This window comes from Nycticebus coucang, chromosome 22 (assembly GCF_027406575.1).
Source record: "Nycticebus coucang isolate mNycCou1 chromosome 22, mNycCou1.pri, whole genome shotgun sequence".
In the NCBI taxonomy this organism is placed as follows: Eukaryota; Metazoa; Chordata; class Mammalia; order Primates; family Lorisidae; genus Nycticebus; species Nycticebus coucang.
Window position 1 is genome coordinate 60,616,254 of NC_069801.1, and position 23,915 is coordinate 60,640,168.

Here is a 23,915-nt window from a genome sequence, read left to right on the forward strand (position 1 = left end):
ACTTACGAACGTTGCATTCTAAAAACAAGCCAGAAAAGAACTGTGAAACATGTCAAAGGTGCATCTTGGGGTGGCACCTGTGGCTCAAAGGAGTAGGGCGCTGGCCCCATATGCTGGAGGTGATGGGTTCAAACCCAGCGCCGGCCAAAAACTTCAAAAAAAAAAAAAACGATTAAAAGTGCATCTTGGCACCACAGTGCCAGAGTGCAGCTCTGTGTACCTCTTACACAGTGGCTCTCAACCTTTGTGATGCCACAGCCCAAAGGGGTCACGGCCCACAGGTTGAGAACCGCTGCTCTTACGTTTCATCACCGTTTTATTGATGATTTCTGTCATTTGACTCTGTGAGTGAGATCTGAAGACATCTACTGTTGGTGTCCGCGGGATGTTTAGGAGCAGTGTGATGTGGTCAGTGACGCTTCAATAGCTTCAATAGACTTAACTTGAAATATTTTCAAGCTTAATTTTTGTAGCACAATTAAAAAAAAAATGGAGACTTTACATCCTTCGTATTAACCTGGATGGAAGTGGAAGACATTATTCTTAGTAAAGCATCACAAGAATGGAGAAGCATGAATCCTATGTACTCCATTTTGATATGAGGACAATTAATGACAATTAAGGTTATGGTGGGGGTGGGGGAAGGGGAGAGCAGAGAGAGAAAGAAGGAGAGACGGGTGGGGAAAGGAAGAGCAGAGAGAGGGATGGAGGGAGGTGGGTGGGGCCTTGGTGTGTGTCACACTTTATGGGGGCAAGACATGATTGCAAGAGGGACTTTACCTAACAATTGCAATCAGTGTAACCTGGCTTATTGTACCCTCAATGAATCCCCAACAATAAAAAAAAAAATAAAAACTTTTTTTCTAGCACATAGCTGCTAAATAAAGGTATATTTCAAAGATAGTGGAATAAAATTTCAGAGTTTGGACAACTTTAGCAGTGTTAGAGATGGTTACTGGAAAAAAACATTTCTTAATTTTCTAATTTTATTCTGTTTGCTATGTATACATACATATATATATTTTTTAATCTTACTATGTCGCCCTTGGTACAGTGCTGTGACATCACAGCTCACAGCAACCTCAAAACTCTTGAGCTTAAGTGATTCTCTCACCTCAGCCTCCCAGGTAGCTGGGACTACAGGTGCTCACCACAACGCCCGTCTATATTTTTGGTGTAGTTGTCATTGTCATTTGACAGGGCCGGGTTGGGTTCAAACCCACAAGCTCACATGTATGTGCCTGGTGCCCTAGCCGCTGAACTACAGGGGCCAAGCCTATTTGCTATGTTTTGAAACAAGTCATTGTGTTAAAAAATTTAGGATTTTTGTTACTTCATTCTTGTTGATAATGCTTTGAATTCTTACATACTTTGAGACCTTTAAAAGGATATCCTATTATAATTAATTTAAAAAGTATTTTCCTCTGAAGTTTGGTTGAATTACATCTCAATATGAACCTATAATTGAGGTAATTAATAATATGAACACTAATACAGAGCATGCCAAAAAAATGTATACTCATTTTAAGAAAAGAAAATCTTGTATTAAAATCGTAATACTCACGTCACATTTGACTTCTGCAATTATAAGAGATACAGATACAATATAACAAGAGTTATCAGTATATATTGAATTTTACAATTTTAATGCAGGTTTTTCCTTTCTTAAAATGCGTGTACATTTTTTTGGCACCCTCTGTATAGTAGCAGAATAAAGTATACTTAGTTTATGAGGTAGTGTTATTGAGTGCCCTCTTCTAGGCCATGGCATGTAAGCCTGTGACAGATAAAATCTCTCTTCTGTGTTACTTGGAGTCTTTTGTGCTCGTGGCAGGAGATGGACAATGAATAAAATAAATCCATTAACAAGGAAGTCTGTGAGAGTAATGAGCCCATGAAGAAAGCAGAGCTGCATGAAGAGACCTTGGGGGTTGGGGCGGGTGCGACTTCAGACTGGGTAAGGGCAGCCTTCCTACAGAAGAGGCACTGCAGCCGAGAAGGGAGCGACCGGCAGAAAAGCCCCATCTCAAGAACTGGGCCTGGTCAAGGTTTTCCTTACGTCAGGAACACATTTGGCAAAAAGGGACAGATATGAAGTGGTTGGTGGAAAGTAAGTGGGGGAGACAGTCACAGATGAATTGGAGAGGAAGACCGGAACCAGATCTAAGTGTAAGGAAAAGCTGCTAGAGGATTTTACCCAGGGAGGTGATGTGCTTATGATCTGGCGTGGGGCTGTTTGGAGAACGGCCTATGAGGGGCAAGAGTGTCACCAGTTAGTAGATCATTTATTATCCCAGGAGAAAGATGGAGGGCTGGCTCAGAGGTGAGTAGAGGGAAGAGGAAGGGCACTGTCTTTGGGAGGTGCTGTAGAGGACTTTGCTGGCAGGGCTTAGCTTGCACAAGATGATAATTCAGGTGTTTTGCTTGAAAAACTGGATACACACCTGTCTAATGCAGAACAGATACTTCTAAAAATAGATTTAAATACTTTTCTTAGACACCAAGTAGCAAATTACAAATTTATATTTAGTCTGTTTTACTGAAGTACGTATTTTAAAGACACTGAAATAGATTTATTTTGCCAGTTGATTTTTTTTTTTTTTTTGAGACCGTTTCACTATGTCACCTTGGGTAGAGTGCTGTGGCGTCACAGCTCACAGCAACCTCAAACTCTTGGGCTTAGTCAATTCTCTTGCCTCAGCCTCCCAGGTAGCTGGGACTACAGGTGCCCGCCACAACGCCTGGCTATCTGGGTTCGAATTCCGCCAGCTCTGGTGTATGTGGCTGGCGCCCTACCCACTGACCACAGGTGCTGAGCCATTGCCAGTTGATTTTAACCTGGCCTTTATACTTTCTTTCTTTTTTTTTTTTTTTGTGGTTTTTGGCCGGGGCTGGGTCTGAACCTGCCACCTCTGGCATATGGGGCCGGCGCCCTACTCCTGAGCCACAGGCGCCGCCCTATACTTTCATTTTTCAATTGTCAGAGACTCCAAGGGGGGGTGAAGTTATGGTTGTTGTATTTGAGGTATTTGGTAGTTTATTAACATCTGAGTCTCAATGAACTTGCTTTAGATGGTAAAATATTTTTATTTTCAAATGATTAAAATGCATGCATATTAATGTTATGTTTATATTTTACTTTTAGATAGACGCTATAATAAACTTTCAGCTTTCACTTGAAATGTTTTTTATTTAGATTCATAATTAACTTGATGTTATATTTTGTAATATCTTATTTTCCCTCTTTTTTTTTTTCTTAAAGGTTAGCTGTGCACTATCATTCTTTTTATTTTCTTTCCAAGTACATGAAAAGTCCATTCTCTTGGTATCACTGTAAGTAGAAATGTTTGAAGTATCCATTTATGTTTATAAAATTTAAAAAATTATAATTTACATAAATACTCATTTAAATGTAGAACAAATCTACACAGATGTATCTTTGTATAAAATTATTTCAGTCATACTTTTCCAGAATGATATCCTATCACTTCTTTATAAACCATAATACTTTTTTTTTTTTGAGACAGAGTCTCACTGTGTCGCCTTCGGTAGACTGCCGTGGCATCACAGCTCATAGCAACCTCAAACTCTTGGGCTTAAGTGATTCTCTTGCCTCAGCCTCCCAGGTAGCTAGGACTTCAGGCACCCGCCACAATGCCTGGCTATTTTTTATTTCAGTTGTCATTGATGTTTAGCTGGCCTGGGCTGGGTTCAAGCCGCCAGCCTCAGTGTTTGTGGCTGGTGCCGTAACCACTGCGCTACAGGTGCTGAGCCTATAAACCATAATACTTTAAACTGAAAACAATTGATGGAATTATTATTGACATACTCTTTATCTCTTCCTATTACTTCATTATATTTTCTACATTCAAATAAAAAATAGGTCCTTCAAAGAGGCTTCTCTCAGACTGCAGCCTGTTTGTCACCATTGCCTTTCCATTTTATTCATTCCCAGATCTGCTCAGTAGCTTTGTTCTCTTTATGTACTTCCACAGGGTTTTTATGTTGCCTCTTTACTGTTTCTTTTTGCCATAATCTTCGTTTAGACCCTCTTGGCAATCCCTCACAAGGCTACTTTGTTTTAGGAGCATTAAAGTTTTTTCCTGGTCTTCATAGAACTGAGTGACAGTTGGGAGTATGATATTCTAATAGTAAAACAGTATTTGCCCAGAATATTTTGGAATACTTGAATCCTCCCTTAGGTAGTCCAAACCCACCACTGCTCTGCGCCTCACCCTATATTCACTATTCACTAGGTTCCTGTAGAGGATACAGGTACGGAATGACCAGGGACAAATGGATGCCAATATTGCTCGTGTTAGGTGGAGCTTTAGACTACAAGTGCAGTGCAGAGCTTTTCAGTAAGCTGGGCTGGCCCATGTAACCACTGTGCTGCCGCTTAGCTCTGAACAAAACAGTCTCGTATCATTGCAGACTGGAAAGGCTGAGGTTAGGCTGAAGCTACACAAATCCTTGGTGCCAGAGAATGAAACTATGGTGAGGTATTACCTTCAAACATGTTTATTTTCCCCAGAATTTCTGCTTCACCGAAAGGCAGTCTATTCAGGATTTGTAATCTGACCAGAATAGTTCTCTGACTTCCAACTTCTGGGGGTTCATTCTTTACAGTTGTACCCAGATTGTTTGTAACACTGTTAGTGTGTGGCTTTAATACAATTTTGATCAAAATATTTTAAAGTTAGCATTAAAAATTCTCATGACCTGGTCTCAACTAATCTATGATTACACATATTTCATTCAATTTATTGAGTGTCTACGACATGTCAGTCATTGTTCTGTGCATTGTTCTTGCACTTGGAACACGTGTGTATATTTGTAATAAAACAGACAGAAATCACTGCCTTTTATCATTCTCAAAGATAAACACCAGTAAAAAAATAAAAATGAGACATTAAATAATGTATTAGAATAGCATGTAATAATGCCACGAAGAAGAGATAACACAAAGCAAGAGAAACTGGGAGTATTGGAGAAGAGGATGTGGCTACAAGCTGTTACGTTAAATGTGGATGTCAAGGTAGGCCTCACTGAAGATCCTGGAGTGGCCTGGAGGTGGTGAGGAAGTTAGCTGTGTGGGTATCTGGGAGAATATTATTCTAGAATAAAAGTCAAAGTTCCTAATGTGGTCTGTGAGGTGCAGCCCATTCCTAGTGTGGTCTATGAGGTGATTTGGACCCGTTACCTCATTCACTTCCACTGTGCTAAGGCCAGTGCTAAGGCCCTAAGGTGGGAGTCGAGCTGGTATATTTAGGGATCAACAGACTGGCCAGCATAGCCACCATGGAATGATCAAAGTGGGGAGTACTAGCAGGGGAAGTCAATAAGGTAACAAGTCCAAATCATGTTGCCTCTCGTAGACCACATTAGGAACTCTGGCTTTTAATCTGAAGGGAATGGGGAGCCTCAGGAGGGTTTTGAGGAAAAAAAATTATCTAACTTAAATCTTTTGAAAGAATCACTCTGGCTGTGGGTCAAGTACAGAGTATAGGAAGCAAGTGTAGAAAACATGGGAACCATTTCACGACTGTACCATAATCCAGGTGAGAGATGATGGTGGCTGGGACCAAGATAGTAACAGGTGAAGAGGTGAGAACACTCCGATTCTGGATTTAGTATATGTAGAACCAGAAGGTTTCCTGATGATTTGGGTGTAGCATGTAATGGAAAGAGAAAAGTCACAGTGTGTCTATGGTTTTTGGCCTGGAGCTAGAAGAGTAAAACAGCCATTGACAAACTCCTGAATTTACATTTACATTCTAGCTCTGCCTCTCTCTGTAACTCTGCTCATATATCCAATCCAGATTTACACCCAAATACTGACTCTACGTCTCTGCTTAAATGTACAAGGACATGTCAAACATTCAGGAACCTATCACCCTTTCCTTTTTAGCTTAATCCTGCTCCACTTGTAACCTTCCCAAATTGGAAAGGAATAAGTGAAATTATCCTTATTTGTAGACAATATGATCTTATATCTAGAGAAAACTAAAGACTCCACACACAAAAAAAATATTAGAACTGATAAACATTCAATAAAGTTGCAGGATACAAAATCAATACATAAAAATCAGTAGCATTTCTATTTGCCAATAATAAACACTCTGAACAAGAAATCAAGACAGTAATCCCATTTATGATGGCTACAATAAAATAAAATACCTAGGAATAAACTTAGCCAAGGAAGTGAAAGTCTCTATAATGAAAAGTATAAACTACTGTGTTGATGAAAGAAATGGAAGACACACAAAAATAGAGTGATATTCCATGCTTATGGCTTGGAAGAAATATGTTAAAATATCCATGCTACTCAAAGCAATCTACAGATTCAGTGTAATCCCCATCAAAATACCAATGACATTCTTCACAGAAACAGAAAACAAAATCCTAAAATTTATTTGGAACCACAAAAGACCCAGAATAACCAAAGCCATTTTGAGCAAAAAGAAAAAAAGTGGAGGAATCACATTACCTAACTTCAAAGTATACTACAGAGCTGAGTAACCAAAACAGCATGGTACTGTCATAAGAATAGACACATCGGCCAGTGGAACAGAATGGAGAACTGCAAGAAATACCCCTACACATCTGTAGTGAACTTATCTTTGCAAATGTGCCAAGAAGATACAATGGTGTCTTCAACAAATGGTGCTAGGAAAACTGGATGCCCACATGCACAAGAATGAAATTAGGCCCTTATCTATGGTCATATGTGAAAATCAAGTCAATGGATAAGACTTCGAACTATGAAACTACTAAAAGACAACATTGGGGAAATGCTTTAGGACAGGTGTCCTCAAACTGTGGCCTGCGGGCCACATGAAGTGGTGGGAATTGTATTTGTTCCCATTTTATTTTTTACTTCAAAATAAGATATGTGCAGTGTGCATAGGAATTTGTTCAGTTTGTTTTTTTAAACTATAGTCTGGTCCTCCAACGGTCTGAGGGACAGTGAATTGGCCCCCTGTTTAAGAAGTTTGAGGGTGCCTGCTTTAGGACATCACTCTGGGCAAAGACTTCTTGAGTAATACTCCTAAAACATAGGCAACCAAAGCAAAATTGGGCAAATGGGAATCACATGAAGCTAAAAAAATTCTTCACAGCAAAGGAAATAATCAACAAAATGATGAGAAACAACCCACAGAATGGAAGAAGATATTTGCAAACTACCCATCTGATAAGGGATTAATAATCAGAATATATTAGGAGCTCCAACAACTCAATAGGAAAATATAAAATAATTTGATTAAAAATTAGTTAAGGTGGCCCTGAATCAAGGCCAGCAGTTTGCTAAAGCTGTTGGTTTCAAGCAGGAGCCTAAAGAATTATCTTTCTATGGTCTGTTGGCCATTTCAGAACTTTGGAAATGTAATGGTCAATTCATTAGAAAGAAACAGTATGAGTCATTGGTGATAGATGTAGGCTAGTGTGATTTGTAGTCTTAATACTGTCGGGTTCCAAAATACCCATAAAATATTATTATATTTATCTCAAGGATATTTAAGTTATTTATTAGAATTATAATGCTGTTAAATCTTAATTAATGCTGTTAAATCTTAATTACAGCTCCCCAAAATGACTGTGGGTTTTTACCCAAAATAAAAAGATAATTCTACAGTAAAAAAAAAAAAAAATTAAGGAGGCTAAGCACCCATAGCACAATGGTTGCAGCACCAGCCACATACCTGGCCCAGGCCTACTAAACAACTGCAACAAAAAAATAGCTGGGTGTTGTGGCAGGTGCCTGTAGGCCCAGCTAGTTGGGAGGCTGAAGCAAGAGAATCACTTCAACCCAAGAGTTGGAGGTTGCTGCGAGCTGTGACACCACAGCACTCTACTGAGGGCAACATAGTGAGACTCTGTCTCAAAAAAAAAAAAAAAAAAATTAGGCAGAGACTCAGCGCAGGCGTAGCACAGTGGTGGTTGAGCCGGCCATATGCACCAAACCTCATGGGTTTGAGCCTGGCCAGGACAGCTAAACAACAATGATGACAACTGCAGCAGCCTTGTGGCAGGCACCTATAGTCCCAGCTGCTTGGGAGGTTGAGGTTGCTGTGAGCTGTGATGCCATGGCACTCTATCAAGGGTGACATAATGAGACTCTGTCTCACAAAACAAAGAAAAAGGCAATCTGAATTGACATTTCTCAAAGGAAGACATACAAATGGCTCAACAGGTATATGAAAAAAATGCCAGGCATCATTAGTCATCAGAGAAATGCAAATCAAAACTACAATGAGATACGTAATAGTATCTCAACCCAGTTTAAATGGCTTTTTATCAGTAATAAAGAATGCTGATGAGGATGTGGAGATGGGAACTTTCGTACATTGTTAATGGGAATATAAATTAGTGTAACCACTATGGAGAACAGAATGAAGCTTTCTGAAAAAACTAAAAATAGAACTGCTGGCTGTATATCCAAAGGGGGAGAAGTGGATATATTGAAAAGATATCTGCACCCTTGATTGCAGCAGTATTCATGATAGCCAAGATGTGGAATCAACTTAAATGTTCATCAACAGATGAATGCATAAGAAATTATACATACACAATGGAATAAAACATAGCCACAAAAAGAATGAAATCCTGCCATTTGCAACAATATGGATGGAACTGGAGAACATTAGGTTAAGTGAAATAAGCCAACCACAGAAAGACAAATTCAGCACATTTTCATCATATGTGGCAGGTAAATACTAAAAACAACCTCATAGAGACAGAGAGTAGAATGATGGCTGCCAGAGGCTGGGAAGGGTAGTGGGAACAAGGGGATAAAGTGGGGATGGTTAACGGATGCAAAAACATAGTTAGCTAGAATGAACAATATTTGATAGCAATAGAGTGACTATAATCAACAAGAAATTAGGGCACACTAACGGAAAAAAGTAGGAATAGAATGTAACACAAAGGATAAAGGCCTGAGGTGATGGATACCCTGGGTACCCTGATTTGATTAATTCACATCGTAGGACTGCATCCAACCATCACATGGACCCCCATGGGGGTGGGGGGCAGAGCAAGATGGTAGACCACGAGGATCATTCAGCTGAGATTTCCTAGAACGACTGGGGAAAGAGAACCCAGCCATACTTGGCACAGGGACCTTGCCCAGAGTCAGCTCAGGGAGTATGAGGAGGTGGTGAGCTGGATAAAGCATATGATCCAGAGCGGTGGAAATCCGATGAACTAGGCAAGCAATTGGGGCTTGCTTGGATTGGTTGGCTGCCCACAGAGGCCCAAGATGGGAGGAAGACTTTCTGGAGTTTTCAGTTGTTGGGGGAAGCTGCACATTGAGTGGAAAACGTAGAAGAATGGATGGACTCAAACAGTATACAGCAACCAGATTTGAATGCCAGTTGGAGTGGACTTGCCATAGATTTGGTGGCTGGTGAGGCAGCCATACTGAGAAGATCTTGGTGGCCGGGGGCTGCCATTGTGGGAAGGTTGTGAGAAGGACTTAGCAGAGGCCTAAAGCCCAGGTTTCTTTTCTTTTTTTTATTTTATTTTATTTTTATTTATTTATTTTTTTTTTGGCCGGGGCTGGGTTTGAACCCACCACCTCTGGCATATGGGACCAGCGCCCTACTCCTTGAGCCACAGGCGCCACCCAAGCCCAGCTTTCTTAATTTGACGTGCCAGGATCAGAATTTGACTCTTGAGACAGGCTGAGGGACTCCTGCACCACACAGGAACTGGACTCAGAGGGCACTGTGAGTCCTGCCCCTAAAGGATTCTTGTGAGTTGCAAGATCCCAACTCTGCAGGGTCTGAATGCGGAGGGAACAATCAGGTGATCACAGAAGGCAATAGGTTTGGAATAAAGACATAGAGGTTGCTGGGTGTGTTCTTTGTGTCCTAAAAAACCACAGCACCACCTGGTGTCCCAGGGACATACTGCAACATACTGTCATCAACAGCAAGGACTTCTGTTTGAAGCAAAGGAGGCAGTGAGAAGGAAAATGAGGTGAACAAGGAGAAAGAAGACTTGAGGAGGAACCAACAGAAAAATTTAGGCACCATGAAAAACCAAAACAGTGCTCGCTTCGGCAGCACATATACTAAAATTGGAACGATACAGAGAAGATTAGCACGGCCCTTGCTCAAGGATGACACGCAAATTTGTGAAGCATTCCATATTTTTGCAAACTCGCCAGCTTTATTTTCAGAACCGGCAAATAAAGGCTTCTGTTAAAAGTAAAAAAACAAAAAAACAGCAAATCCCCCAAGTGACCAAGAGGCAGCTGCTGCAGAGGACTCCACCTGTAAAGAATGAATGGACTTGACAGAAAGGGAATTTAAATAGATGATAAAGACAATAAAAGGAATGGATGAGAAAATGGAAAAAGAGAACCAAAAGTTGGATGAGAGATATGTAGAATATAGAAAGGATGTGGTGGAGCTTAAGGAAACGAAGGAGACAATCAGGGAAGGTAAAGATGCAGGAGAAAGTATCAAAAATAGGTTAGACCACGGAGAAAGAACCTCAGGATAAAGAGGTTCCTACAGGATGAAGTTTTTGAGTTAACCCAGGTAGTTAAAGAGGCAGAAAGAAAGAGAGAGCAGAACAAGCACTGAGAGATTCTGAGACTCCATAAAGTGTATAAACATACAAGTAATGGGGATTCCTGAAGAGGAAGAAGATTGTCCCAAAGGAATGGAGACTGTCATAAATGAAAACTTCCCAGGTTTTACTAAACACTCTGATACACTCCTTTCAGGTGGGTATTGAACCCCACATCATCTCATCTCAAACAGAGCTTCTCCAAGACATGTTGTAATGAACCTGTCCAAAGTCAAGATGAAAGAAAAAATTCTGAAAGCAGGTAGGAGTAAGCGCCAACTGACCCACAGAAGCAAAGCCATTAGGATGACAGCAGAATTTTCAACTGAAACCTTCCAAGCTAGAAGAGCACAGTCATCCACCTTCTATATATATATATATTTTTTTGTAGAGACAGAGTTTCACTTTATTGCCCTCAGTAGAGTGCCGTGGCATCACACAGCTCACAGCAATCTCCAACTCCTGGGCTTAGGCGATTCTCCTGCCTCAGCCTCCCGAGTAGCTGGGACTACAGGCGCCCGCCACAACACCTGGCTATTTTTTTGTTGCAGTTTGGCCGGGGCTGAATTTGAACCCGCCACCCTCGGTATATGGGGCCGGCACCCTGCTCACTGAGCCACAGGCGCCACCCTCATCTTCAATATTCTTAAACAAAATTTTCAGCCCAGAATTCTGTATCCTGCTCAATTAAGGTTCAAAATTGATGGAGAAATCAAATTGCAGATACACAAACACTGAGGAAATTCACCACAGTGCGACCAGCACTACAGGAAATACTTAGACCTATTCTCAACACTGACCATCACAATGGACCACCAGTCAAGTAAACCAGAAGCTAAAGGTCAAAACTTAGCTTCAGCAATGGCAGAATGGTTAAAACTGCACAATGGACTTTCACAAAGTAAGATGAATAGAACTCCACAACACTTATCAGTTCTCTCAATAAATGTCAATAGATTCAATTCTCCACTGAAGAGACACAGGTTGACTTGGATAAAAAAGCGCAAGCCATCCCTATGCTGTCTCCAGGAGACACACCTAGCCTTGAAGGACAATTCAAGACTCAGGGTTAAGGAATGGAAAATAGTATTTCAAGCAAATGGGAAACAAAAGAAAGGAGGGGTTGCAATCTTATATTCAGATACAAATGAATTTAAAGCAACTAAAGATAAGAAACAGTGGACACTTCATACTGGTCAAAGGAACAACAAGGAGATACTTCAATGTTTAATATTTATGAACCCAAACGAAATGCTCCCAGGTTATGAAACAGACCTTGAGGGGTCTGAGTAGTGTGATACCCAGTAACACTATCATAGCTGGGGACTTCACCACCCCTCTGACAGAACCAGCTGCTCTCAACCTGTGGGTCGTGACCCCTCGGGGGGTTGAACGACCCTTTCACAGGGGTCGCCTGAGTACATCCTGCATATTAGATATTTACATTAGGATTCCTAAGTAGCAAAATCCAGTTATGAAGTAGCAATGAAAATTTTATGGTTGGGGGTCACCACAACATGAGGAACTGTATTAAAGGGTCGCGGCATTAGGAAGGGTGAGAACCACTGCTCTAAACAGAAACTAAATGAAGGTACAAAGGACTTACATGAACGGATGGGATCAGTAGACATGCAGAACACACCATCCCAAAGCTAAAGAATATACATTTTTCTCTCAGCCCATCCATGGCACATACTCCAAAATAGACCACATCCTAAGATACAAATCAAACCTCAGCAAAATTAAAAGAATAGGGATTATACCTTGTCTCTTCTCAGACCACAAGGCAATAAAGGTGGAACTTAACTACAACAAAAACCTTCTCCCACACAGAGACGTGGAAATTAAACAACCTTACGCTGAATGATAGTTGGGTGCAGGAAGAGATAAAAGAGGAAATCCTTAAATTCCTCAAACATAACCACAAGGAAGACACAAATTACCAAAACCTGTGGGATGCAGCAAAAGCAGTCTTTTTTTTTTTTTTTTTGAGACAGTCTCACTATGTTGCCCTGGGTAGAGTGCTGTGGTATCACAGCTCACGGCAACCTCAAACTCTTGGGCTTAAGCCATTCTCTTGCCTTAGCCTCCTGAGTAGCTGGGACTACAGGCATCAGCCACAATAGCCTGGCTGTTTTTGTTGTTGTATTTGTTGTTTAGCTGGCGGCGGCTGGGCTCAAACCCGCCAGCCTCGGCGTATGTGGCCGGTGCCCTACTCATTGAGCTACAGGTGCCGAACCAAATTCTTTTTAGTCGAGCCTTTTCCTGGTTTTGGTATCATGGGATGTTTGCTTCGTAGAACATGTTGAGCAAGATTTCTTCTTTCTCAATTTTTTGGGATAATTTCTGCAGCACAGGTATAAGCTCTTTTTTTGAAGGTGTGATAGAATTCTGGACCAGGGCAGATGGCTTCACATACAAGAAGGCTGGTGGGTTCTAACCTGGCGTGGGCCTGCTAAATGACAACTGCAACCAAAAAATAGCTGGGCATTGTGGCGGGCACCTGTAGTCTCAGCTACTTGGGAGGCTGAGGCAAGAGAATCGCTTAAGCCCAAGAGTTTGAGGTTGCTGCGAGCTGTGATGCCACAGCAGTCTACCGAGGGGGACATAGTGAGACTCTGCCTCAAAAAAGAAAAAAATTTTTTTTTTATAAAGTACATAGATTTCGGTAATATAGCATACATTTTACCATCAGTACATTCACAGTGTTCTACGTTCATCACTATGTACTTCTGGAACATTTTTGTCACAAGGAAACCCTGTCAGTCCTCATTTTCCCTCCTCCTGTTCCCTTTAACCACAGATCTGCTTTCTGTGAATCTCTGTGGATTTGATATTCTGTTTCTTTTAGTTGGTATGATATTTTCCAGGTTTATCTGTGATGTGTCAGAACTTCAACCTGTTTTATGCCAGAATAATATTGAATTGAATGGAAATACTACATTCTGTTCATCCATTCATGACTGGGTGGACATTTGGTCATTTCCACCTCTGACTTTTGTAAATAGGCTGCTGTGGATATTTCATGTGACAGTTTTTGCCGGAATAGCTGTTTTCAGTTCTTGAGTCCATGCCCAGGAGTGGAATGGTAACAGGTAATTCTACATTTAACTTCTTAAGAACCACCAAACTACTTTCCACAGCAGCTGTCCCATTACTTTTCTTACTAGTAACATGTGAGGACTCCAGTTTCTCCACACTAACTGCACTTGTCGTTTTCCGTTATTCTGACGATAGCTGTCTCAGTGGGTATGAATGGCAGTTCATGTCTCTGATGAGTAACGATGTGTGTCTTTTTTTTTTTTTTTATGGCCCTCGGTAGAGTGCTGTGACATCACAGCTCACAGCAACCTTCAACTCCTGGGCTTAGGCAATTCTCTTGCCTCAGCCTCCTGGGTAGCTGGGACTACAGGCACCCGCCAGAATGCCTGGCTATTTTTTGTTGTTGTTGTTGTTTTTGCAGTTTGGCCAGGGCCAGGTTCGAACCCACCACCCTTGGTATTTGGGGCCGGCGCCTACCCACTGAGCGATAGGCGCTGCCCATGCTCGTTGGCAGTTTGTATAATTCAGAGAAAACACTATTTAAATCCGTTGCCTAGTTTGTAATTGGGTTGTCTTTTTGTTGAGTTTTAGGACTTCTTTATTTATTCTGGATATTAACCTTTATCAGATATACAATTTGCAAACATTTTCTCCCATTCCCGTTCTTTTTTACCTTTTTGATAGTGTTCTTTGATGCACAGATGTCTTCAGAAATTTTGATGAAGTCCCATTTGTCTTGTTGGTTGTACTTTTGGCATCAGATCTAAGAAACCGTTGCCACATCCAGAGTAATTCTAAGAGTTGTATGGATTTAGATCTTAGGTCTTTGATCTGAGTTAATCTGAGTTAATTTTTATATATGATGTGAGGAAGGTAGACTATTTAGAGTTTTTCTGAAAGAGGGAGCAGAGAAACAGGGCAATAGTGCTAAAGTAGAGTCAAGATAGTGTTTGGTTTCAAGAGAGGAGCAGTGATCAGGAGTGACCAGCAGAGACGGAAGCTGATGACGCAGGAGGGAGGTAAGAGCTGCACGGACTGAACAGCTCCATGCACGGTGGACGGGCACCTCGGGAGCAATGGTGCACATGCTGGGGAGTGTGCAGAGGTGGTGGCCGGCATCTACAAAGGTCCTCACTGCTTCAGTTTTCTTATTGAAGTGAGAGACAAAGTCATCAGACCAGAGTGAGGTGGAGCTCTTGTAAGTATAAGGAGAAGAAAAAGTGTGAAATATTTTTCTAAGGAGAGAGAGTATAAACAGACTAGGGAGATACATAGGAATTGCAGGGCACTTGAATATCCCGATGGCATAAAGTGAGACTAGTAAGGACCGGTGAATGTGTTTCTCCAGAGCAGTTGCTCAGCATGCCTGGACTTAATGCTGGGAGAGCTGGGTATTCCCAGGTTTATGGTTTTGTCTGGTGAGGAAATGTTCTCCGTTTAGACTAGAGCTTAACAGTGAAAGTGTGGGAGTGATTGTAATGATTGACCTTTGAATTCAAGGTGAGTAAAACTAAAGGCCATGGAGCTGAGGGAAAAGTGAAGAGGCATTGGTGGAATCAAAAGACTGTTGGAGTCAGAGCCCAGCAGGTAGGAGGTGTGGTCAGAGTTCCTGGACAGTGACCGTGCAGGGGCTGCAGCCTGAAGCACGGCCGCAGGGAAGAGGAGGGACGGTGAGATCTGTAGAAGAGCGGAATCTCAGCAGACGAGATGTGGTGGGAGGGTTATCTATGTGCATATTCAGATTGCCAAGAATTAAATAGATGTGTAGCGAGTGGGGTGTGGAAGGAGCTCAGGTGTGTGAGTAGTGAGGGAAGTGACCCTGTGGTTGGGGATAAAGTCTGATGACAGGAGACTCACTGCTGGAGATTGTTAAGGGCAGAAAAGGAAATTCAGGTAGGTCGTCTCCCACCTGCAGGCCACGTCATTTGCAAGCTGTGGAAACAACAATAAAAAACGAACCATTGAAAGGACTGAGGGGCATCATTATCCTCAGGTAGAGAGCCAGGCATGTTTCAAACAGGTGGTGAAGGGAGAAGTTTAGAGGCTGAGGACACAAGATTTTGCTGCTTGGTTATGAATTTTAAGTACCTTGAGGTTAGGGACTGAGTTAGATTCGTCTTCATATTACTTTCAGAGCAAAGTTTTTTATTAGTGCTTGTGTTTGGGAAATAAATATTGAATGAATAAATGGGAAAGAATTAGTAACCAAGGCGGCGCCTGTGGCTCAGTGAGTAGGGCGCCGGCCCCATATGCCGAGGGTGGCGGGTTCAAACCCAGCCCCGGCCAAACTGCAACAAAAAAAAAAATAGCCGGGCGTTGTGGCGGGTGCCTGTAGTCCCCGCTGCTCGGGAGGCTGAGGCAAGAGAATCGCGTAAGCCCAGGAGCTGGAGGTTGCTGTGAGCTGTGTGACGCCACGGCACTCTACCGAGGGCGGTACAGTGAGACTCTGTCTCTACAAAAAAAAAAAAAAAAAAAGAATTAGTAACCAAATAGAGAAAACTATATATATATATATATGTGTGTGTGTGTGTGTGTGTGTGTTTCTTTTTTTTGAGACAGAGTCTCAAGCTGTTGCCCTGGTAGAGTGCCGTGGCGTCACAGCTCATAGCAACCTCCAACTCTTGGGCTTAAGTGATTCTCTTGCTTCAGCCTCCCAAGTAGCTGGGATTACAGGTGCCCGCCACAATACCCAGCTATTTTTTGGTTGTAGTTGTCATTGTTGTTTGGCAGGCCCAGGCTGGATTCAAACCCGCCAGGTCCAGTGTATGTGGCTGGTGCCTTAGCCACTTGAGGTACAGGCGCTGAGCCAGAGAAAACAATATAAGCACCTACTATGTGCTTGCTATTAACATGAACCTATTAGAAATCATCAAGCTGCGAAATGGAAAGGCCTCTAGTATTTTCTTTTAGTGTTGTAGTTTTCAGTTGTTTAAACTCTCAGGGTTTAAATCTCATACACTAGTTGATGTAGGGAAAAATCCTCTTCCAGGAAAGGGGGAGAATGCTCAAATCTTTATAGAGCATTTAAAAAAATAAAGCTATATAAAATAATAGTAATAATAATAAATATTAGTCAACAGCCACCTTCAGAAAGTCAAACTCAGGGCTTTTGACTAAGCCCCTTCTCCTTGAGCGTTGCCATAGTTGAGTCCACGAGCTGTGGAACAGGGGCCGTGGTAAGGTTGCAGAGCTCGTGGCTCCAGTGATGGACAGCACGCTTCCGTGTCTGCACAATCCCCCTTCTCATGTAGCCTCCGACTATTAATCTTTTCCTCTCTTATCTTCGTAGTATTTTATCTCCTTTCCCTTTTAACTTTTCTTTGTGTCTGTTGGCCTCTTCAGTGGCACAATAATCCTGTCGTACCTCTGGTTTTTAACTTAATTGAATATGTAACATGAAGAATTAAAAAAAAAGAGGGCGGCACCTGTGGCTCAGTGAGTAGGGCGCCGGTCCCATATGCCGGAGGTGGCGGGTTCAAACCCAGCCCCGGCCAAAAACCACAAAAAAAAAAAAAAAAAAAAAAAAAAAAGAATTAAAAAAGAGAAGTTGGAAAACAATACTGAGAATTCATCTCATATTTACCAAGTAGTGTGAAATATATGAAAAAGCTTCTTTCTCTGAATGTGCACATCTGTGTATCTGAGCTTTTCCTTAAGCTACTTGCTTGTATGACAGGGAGAATAATGTTCCATTAATGGTTGACTAGAAGCAGCAGCCTTCCAGTTATTATATGGAGTTGACTCTTTCTGTCTAGACTACTTTAATTTGGGTTGTGATGAGGTATATATTAACCAGTGTGATGTAAATATTCCTAATTCTATATGAAATCAGCACATTGTACTCCATAAATGCATTAATGTATACATGATCTATGTGTTTATAATTTAATAAAAAAATGAATCACTAGTTCATATGGAGACCTTCTTGGCCTTCTGTCTTTTTTTTTTTTTTAGCAGCTACCCCTGAAAATCAGACAGATAAAATGGGTTTATATTTTTTACAAGTAGGAGCTAAAATTATATTCTACAATAATAAAATATTTTTCCTTTTTCATTTTAGACCAGTCTGTTTAGTTTTAAATGAAATTCCTTTCATGTCTACTTGGTTTTTACTTGTGTCAACATTTAGGTGAGTCAAACTTATTTCCATTTAATATTTTCAATGTGATTCTTGTAAACTAATTTAAAATTCCTTTATACGGTGAGTATGGTTTGAACTGATGATTCTCATTTGATTTTTTAACACATTTTCCTTTATAGCATGCTGCCTCTTCTACTGAAGGACGAGCTCCTGTTACCCTCCATTGTGACAGTGACGGCCTTTTTTACAGTTTGTGCAACCTCCTTTTCAATATTTGAAAAGACTTCCGAAGAAGACCTGAAGTTGAAATCCTTTTCCATTTCTGTTAGGAGGTATCTTCCATGTTTTACATTTCTTCCCAGAATTATACGCTATTTGGTAAGTTGTTCAGTTTTTAAGGAATGGTATTTTTCAGCATTTCAATAATTTTTTGGCTTTTTGAGATATATAGTAATTCACATAGCCACTCGTTTGAGGTGTGTAATCCTGTCACCTGTTCATAGGAATTCATGGTTTTAAGTATGTACATAGATTTGTACAACTATGAGCATAATCTAATTTTAGATTATTGTCATCATTCCAAGAAGCCCAGTACCCACTAGCAGTCAGTCCTCATTCTGTCCTCACTTCTAGCTCCCTGCTCTGGAAAGCCCCATCTACTAGTCTGTAAATTTGCCCATTTGGGACTTTTTTTTTTTTTTTGGCAGTTTCTGGCCGGGGCTGGGTTTGAACCTGCCACCTCCGGCATATGGGGCTGGCGCCCTACTCCTTGGAGCCACAGGCGCCGCCAAGGGACATTTTATATAAATGGAATGTGTTAGTCTGCAAGCATTGTCATTACAAAATACCACACCGTGTGGATTAAATAGAAATTTATTTTCTCACAATTCTGGAGGCTAGAAATCCAAGATCAGGTGTTACCAGGGTCTGGTTTCTGTGAGGCCTCCTGGCTTGTGGTTGGGCACCTTTTTGCTTTGTTTTCACTTGACCTCCACTTTGTGTGCACATGCAGAGAGCTCTCTGGTGTCACTTCCTTTTCCTATGAGGACTCCAGTGCTATTGAGTTAGGGCCTCATCCTTAGGATCTCATTTAATATTAGTTACCTTCCTAAAGGCTCTCTTTCCAAATATAGTCACATTGTGGGTTAGGGCTTCAACATACAGATTTTAGCAGGAGACAACAATTCGGTACGCTACATGGAGTCAGACAACGTAAGGTTCTTTATGACTCATCTCTTACTTACCTTTTTTGAGGTTCATCTGTGTTACTGCATGTATCAGTACTTTATTCCTTTTTATTGCCAAATTTACTCTATCGTGTGGGTAAATGACATTTTGTTACCCATTCATCAGTTGCTGGACTTTTCCACTTTTTGGCTATTATGAATAATACTTTGTGAACATTTGTGTACAGGGTATCATGTGCACGAATGTTTTCATTTCCTTGAATATATACCTGCAAGTAGAATTGATAGGCCATATGGTAATCCTATATTCAACATTTTCAGCAACTGCCAAACTTTTCAGAACAGTTCAACATACTTGTACATTCTCACCAAGAATATGTGAGGGTCTCAATTTCTCCACATCCTTGATAGCAGTTATTTATTTATTTATGTATTTGTTTATTTTTGAGGCAGAGTCTTGTTACCTCAGCAGTGGTGTCATCATAGCTCACAGCAGTCTTAAAACTCCTGGGCATAGCAGTCCTCCTGTCTCAGCCTCCTGAGTAGCTGGGACTGTGTGCCACTACTGTACTCAGCTAATTTTTTTCTATTTTTAGTAGAGACAGGGTCTTGCTCTTGTTCTGCCTGGTCTGGAACTACTAAGCTCAAGTGATTCACCCACCTGTGCCTCCTAGAGAGCTGGAATTACAGTGGGCTGGCCACTTCATCTGTTATTGTCTTTTTAATTATAACCATCCTCTTAGGTGTGAATGGGGTCTCCTTGGAGTTCTGATTTACATTTCCCCTAATGACCAATAATATAGAGCATCTTTTCATGTGCTTATTGGCTATTTGTATATCTTCTTTAGAGAAATGCTTGTTTAAATGCTTTGCCCTTTTTTTTTCTTTTTTTTTGAGACAGAGTCTCACTTTGTTGGCCTTGGTAGAGTGCCCACAAGGCCCAGCTGTTTTTAGAGATGGGGTCTCCCTCTTGCTTAGGCTGCTCTCAAATTCATGAGCTCAAGTGATTCACCTGCCTCCACCCTCCCAGAGTGCTGGGATTACAGACATGAGCCACCTCGCCTGGCTGCTGTGCCCACTTTACAGTTTTCATTGTTTAGTTAGTTTTTTAATGTATTCTTCATTTGAGTCCCTTATCAGATTTTTAACTTGGAAATGTTCATTCCCATTCTATGGGTTGCTGTTTTACTTTCTTTTTTTTTTTTTAATTAAATCATAGCTGTGTACATTAATGTGATCATGGGGCACCATACACGTTTTACTTTCTTGATAGTATTGTTTGGAGCACAAAAGTTTTGATTTTGATAAAGCTGAATATGTCTAAATTTTTAGTTTCATTGCTTATGCTTTTGGTGTTGTCTCTAAGAAACCATTATATAATCCTGTGGTCATGAGTATTTACTCTTATACTTTATTCTAAGAGTTTTATAGTTTTAGTTTTTATATTTAGGCCTTTTGATTCATTTTGAGTAATTTTGTGTATGGAGTGAGGTAGGAGTTGAACTTGGTTCACTTCTCCCAGTTTCACTGAATCATCGTGGCACCCTTCTTAAAAATCAACTGAAATTTTCACTTTCCACTACGATTGCTTCAGGGATTTTCCCTTTGAGGATATCGGCCCCTCCTGTTTACTCCTGTTTGTAAGCCTTTTGGGCTTCCATCTTTCTCATTATTTTTTTTCTTTTTGAGACAAGAGTTTCACTATGTCGCCTGTGGTAGAGTGAGTGCTGTGGTGTGACAGCTCACAGCAACATCAAACTCTTGGGCTTAAGCAATTCTCTTCCCTCAGCCTCCCAAGCACCTGGGACTACAGGCACCCACCACAACACCCGGCTATTTTTGTTGTTGTTGTTTTCGTTGTTTAGCAGGCCTGGCTGGGTTTGAACCCAGCAGCCCCAGTGCATGTGGCTGGTGCCTTAATGACTGAGCTGCGGGCGCCAAGCCATCTTTCTCATTTTTCATCTGGCATGACCAGTACATTACTGGTGCTGCCACGATGTAACCATTAAAGCATCTTCAGGGTTCCACTTATGGTTCACTTCCTTCGTGAAAGTTACTGCTGTTTCTCACGGCTTTCTATACTTGCATACTGTGCTAGGGATGAGACAATTAAGACCTAGCTGGTTTTCAAAGGAACTTACTGTAGACTTAAATAGTCTGCTATCGCATGTAGAAATTTAAACTTACTAAAAACAAATACAATTAAAAATTCAGTTCCTCAGTGACAGTAGGCAGGTGTTGAATGCTCGGTAGTCGCATGTTAGCAGCTACCGTGCTGGAGTGCAGGTGAGACATCTCCGTCATTGCACAAAGTTCCCCTGTACAGCATGCTGGTGTCGACAAGAAACCTGACTGCACAGTGATCATAATGTAACACTTATTTTTATTCATCATTTTGGCATTTAATCAAATGTGATCTTACATCTAACATTCTCCTAATTAAATGAAAACTCTTTGAGGCCAGACGATGACATTTTCTTTCATGTGCCCCGCTGTTCTTTACTATAGCATTAGCTCATTAGAAGCATTCCGTGTACGTGAAATGTAATTTTCCACTTGCCATGGAAAACTTTTTCATAGGTGAGTTTTCAGGATTAGTGTGAAATCCGCAAATAGATACATAATAGACCTATTTTCAGGGTACCTGTGATAACACATTCATACAATGAGGAAAGATCAAGTCTGGGTAACTGGGATTTTTATCACCTTAAATATTTATCTTTTCTTTATGTTAGCAAAATTCAAATTGTTTTCTAGCAATTTTCAAATGTACAATAGAGTAACCATATTCACCCTGCTGATCTATCGAACACTGGGCTTTATTTATCCTAACTGTGTATTTGTACCCATTAGCTTAGAATTTTATATGCTGTAGGGCCCAGAGTTCCTGAGGATGCCGGGACTCTGATCCTGCCTGGCACTAACGTCTGTCCCAGATTCTTCAGTGCCTGGGTGGTATGAGGTGTTCTCAGGCTTTGGCTACACATGGAAATCACTAAGAGAGCTTGAAAAGTACTGAGGTCTACTCCACAGATTCTGATTTAATTGGTCTGGGCATCATGATCTTTAAAACCTCTTATGATTCTAACATGAAGCCGAAGTTGAGATCCACCAGAAGAGCGTGGGCTCTCAACTTCACCCTAAATTCTGTTCATTTAATAACTGCACATCAGTGTCACCATATCAGTGCATTCAGTTTTACCATCTACATGCTTCATAATCTTTCCCCCCTTGCAGTTTTTTGTCTCAGTAATCACCATGGTCCTTCTGACGCTGGTGACCATCTCACTGGAGCCTCCTCAGAAGTTACCGGACTTATTTTCTGTACTGGTCTGTTCTGTGTCCTGCTTGAACTTCCTATTCTTCTTGGTGTACTTCAACGTTATAATCATGTGGGACTGCAGAAGCAGAAGAAATCAGAAGAAAATCAACTAGTTGATTCTTAAACAAATGTGAAAATGTGAACAGTGTTAAAAAGTTTTGTGAACTTTATACAGTGTGTAAACCAGGAGCTATAGGAAAAGAAATGGTGAAAGGTCATTGTTGTCCACACAAAATAAACGTATATGGGACTGAAGACCAGTGGAGGCTTTTTATTTTCCAACTATTGCTTGGCCAAAACATACTGTGGTTTTTTAGTATTCATAGCTATTCAAGTGGGAAAAGAAGAGCAAAATGTACTTAATCCCAGTGTTTACTTAGGAAACATACTGTATAATTATGCCTTAAAATTTTTGAGGAAGATTTCTTAGGCAGGCACAGTGGCTCATGCTATAATCCCGGTACTCTGAGCCTTAGGTGGGAGGATGGTTTGAGCCTAGGAGTTTGAGAGCAGCCTGGACAACATAGTGAGACCCATCTCTAAAGATAATTTAAAATTAGCTGGGCATCGTGGTATGTGCCTGTAGTCATAGCCACTTGGGAGGCCAAGGCAGGAGGATTGCTTAAGCCCAGGAGTTGGAGGCTGTGGTGATCTGTGGTCAGGCCATCACGCTCCAGCCTGGGTGACAGAGCAAAACTCCTCTAAAATGAAAAAGAAAAAATTCTTAATTTTTTTTGCTTTGTCTAAACCTACTTTCTTTATCAGATCATATAGTGAGCCTAACAAGAAAATTGAGCCCCTTCTTTTTATAGGAAATCACTAATTTTGGTATTCAAATGTACTTTCCCTCAAATTTTAGAATGCAAGTAAAGAAGTTTATAAGTTATATTTCAGGGAATTAAATTTGTGATAATCTTTTTAATTATCGAGAAGGCAATTTAAACTGAGGTTTAAACATGGCTTACTTATTACATGTGCAAATTCAAATTTTTTTTTTTTTTTTTTTTTGTAGAGACAGAGTCTCACTGTACCGCCCTCGGGTAGAGTGCCGTGGCGTCACACGGCTCACAGCAACCTCTTAACTCTTGGGCTTACGCGATTCTCTTGCCTCAGCCTCCCGAGCAGCTGGGACTACAGGCGCCCGCCACAACGCCCGGCTATTTTTTGGTTGCAGTTTGGCCGGGGCTGGGTTTGAACCCGCCACTCTCGGCATATGGGGCTGGCGCCCTACTCACTGAGCCACAGGCGCCGCCTGCAAATTCAAATTTTTTAACAAGGCAAAAAGATTAAACCATGTTCCTATTTATTTCTAAGAATGCAGATTTACTTGAATCCAATTAAAAAAATGAATTTTTCTGCTTAAGGGGGAAAGAAAAGAACTTTCTTGAATTTAAATCTAAGTTTTAAATCAAGTAGTTTGAAGTCTTTAATTACTGATGATCACTAATTCTAAACTACACTCAAATCCATTTCAGGTTAACTGCATTATATAAGATTCCATCCTTTGACAACAGTGCAAACACACACAAAGCAGATTTGGTTTTGGGTGTGGACAGTCATACCCAGATGACACAAGAAGGTCTATGTCTGATAAAGGAAGTGGGTTTAAGACAAGGCAAAAATCAAGAAGCATTTCTTTCCCAAAGTGAATGTGCACAAAGACTCAGAGGGCAGGTCAGCACGGCAGCACAGCCTTGAGTCG

General features: G+C 41.0%; 1 protein-coding gene and 2 non-coding genes across 4 annotated transcripts in view; all 3 read left to right on the forward strand.

The window, feature by feature from the left end:
- ALG6 (ALG6 alpha-1,3-glucosyltransferase) overlaps window positions 1-23,713 on the forward strand; it is a 55,445-nt gene extending 31,732 nt beyond the window's left edge. For both annotated transcript variants that reach the window (XM_053576749.1, XM_053576748.1), the window contains exons 12-15: window positions 3,263-3,333; window positions 17,684-17,752; window positions 17,884-18,082; window positions 22,129-23,713. In XM_053576749.1, the coding sequence (XP_053432724.1) occupies window positions 3,263-3,333; window positions 17,684-17,752; window positions 17,884-18,082; window positions 22,129-22,326 (537 nt within the window). In that variant the 3' untranslated portion in view covers window positions 22,327-23,713. The remainder of the gene's footprint in view (window positions 1-3,262; window positions 3,334-17,683; window positions 17,753-17,883; window positions 18,083-22,128) is intronic.
- LOC128575708 (small nucleolar RNA SNORA2/SNORA34 family) lies at window positions 7,281-7,417 on the forward strand. The gene has a single exon (XR_008377119.1). It is a non-coding gene; the product is annotated as a small nucleolar RNA SNORA2/SNORA34 family (small nucleolar RNA).
- Window positions 10,055-10,161, forward strand: LOC128575774 (U6 spliceosomal RNA). Its single transcript, XR_008377166.1, has one exon. It is a non-coding gene; the product is annotated as a U6 spliceosomal RNA (small nuclear RNA).
- Window positions 23,714-23,915: the final 202 nt, after the last annotated feature.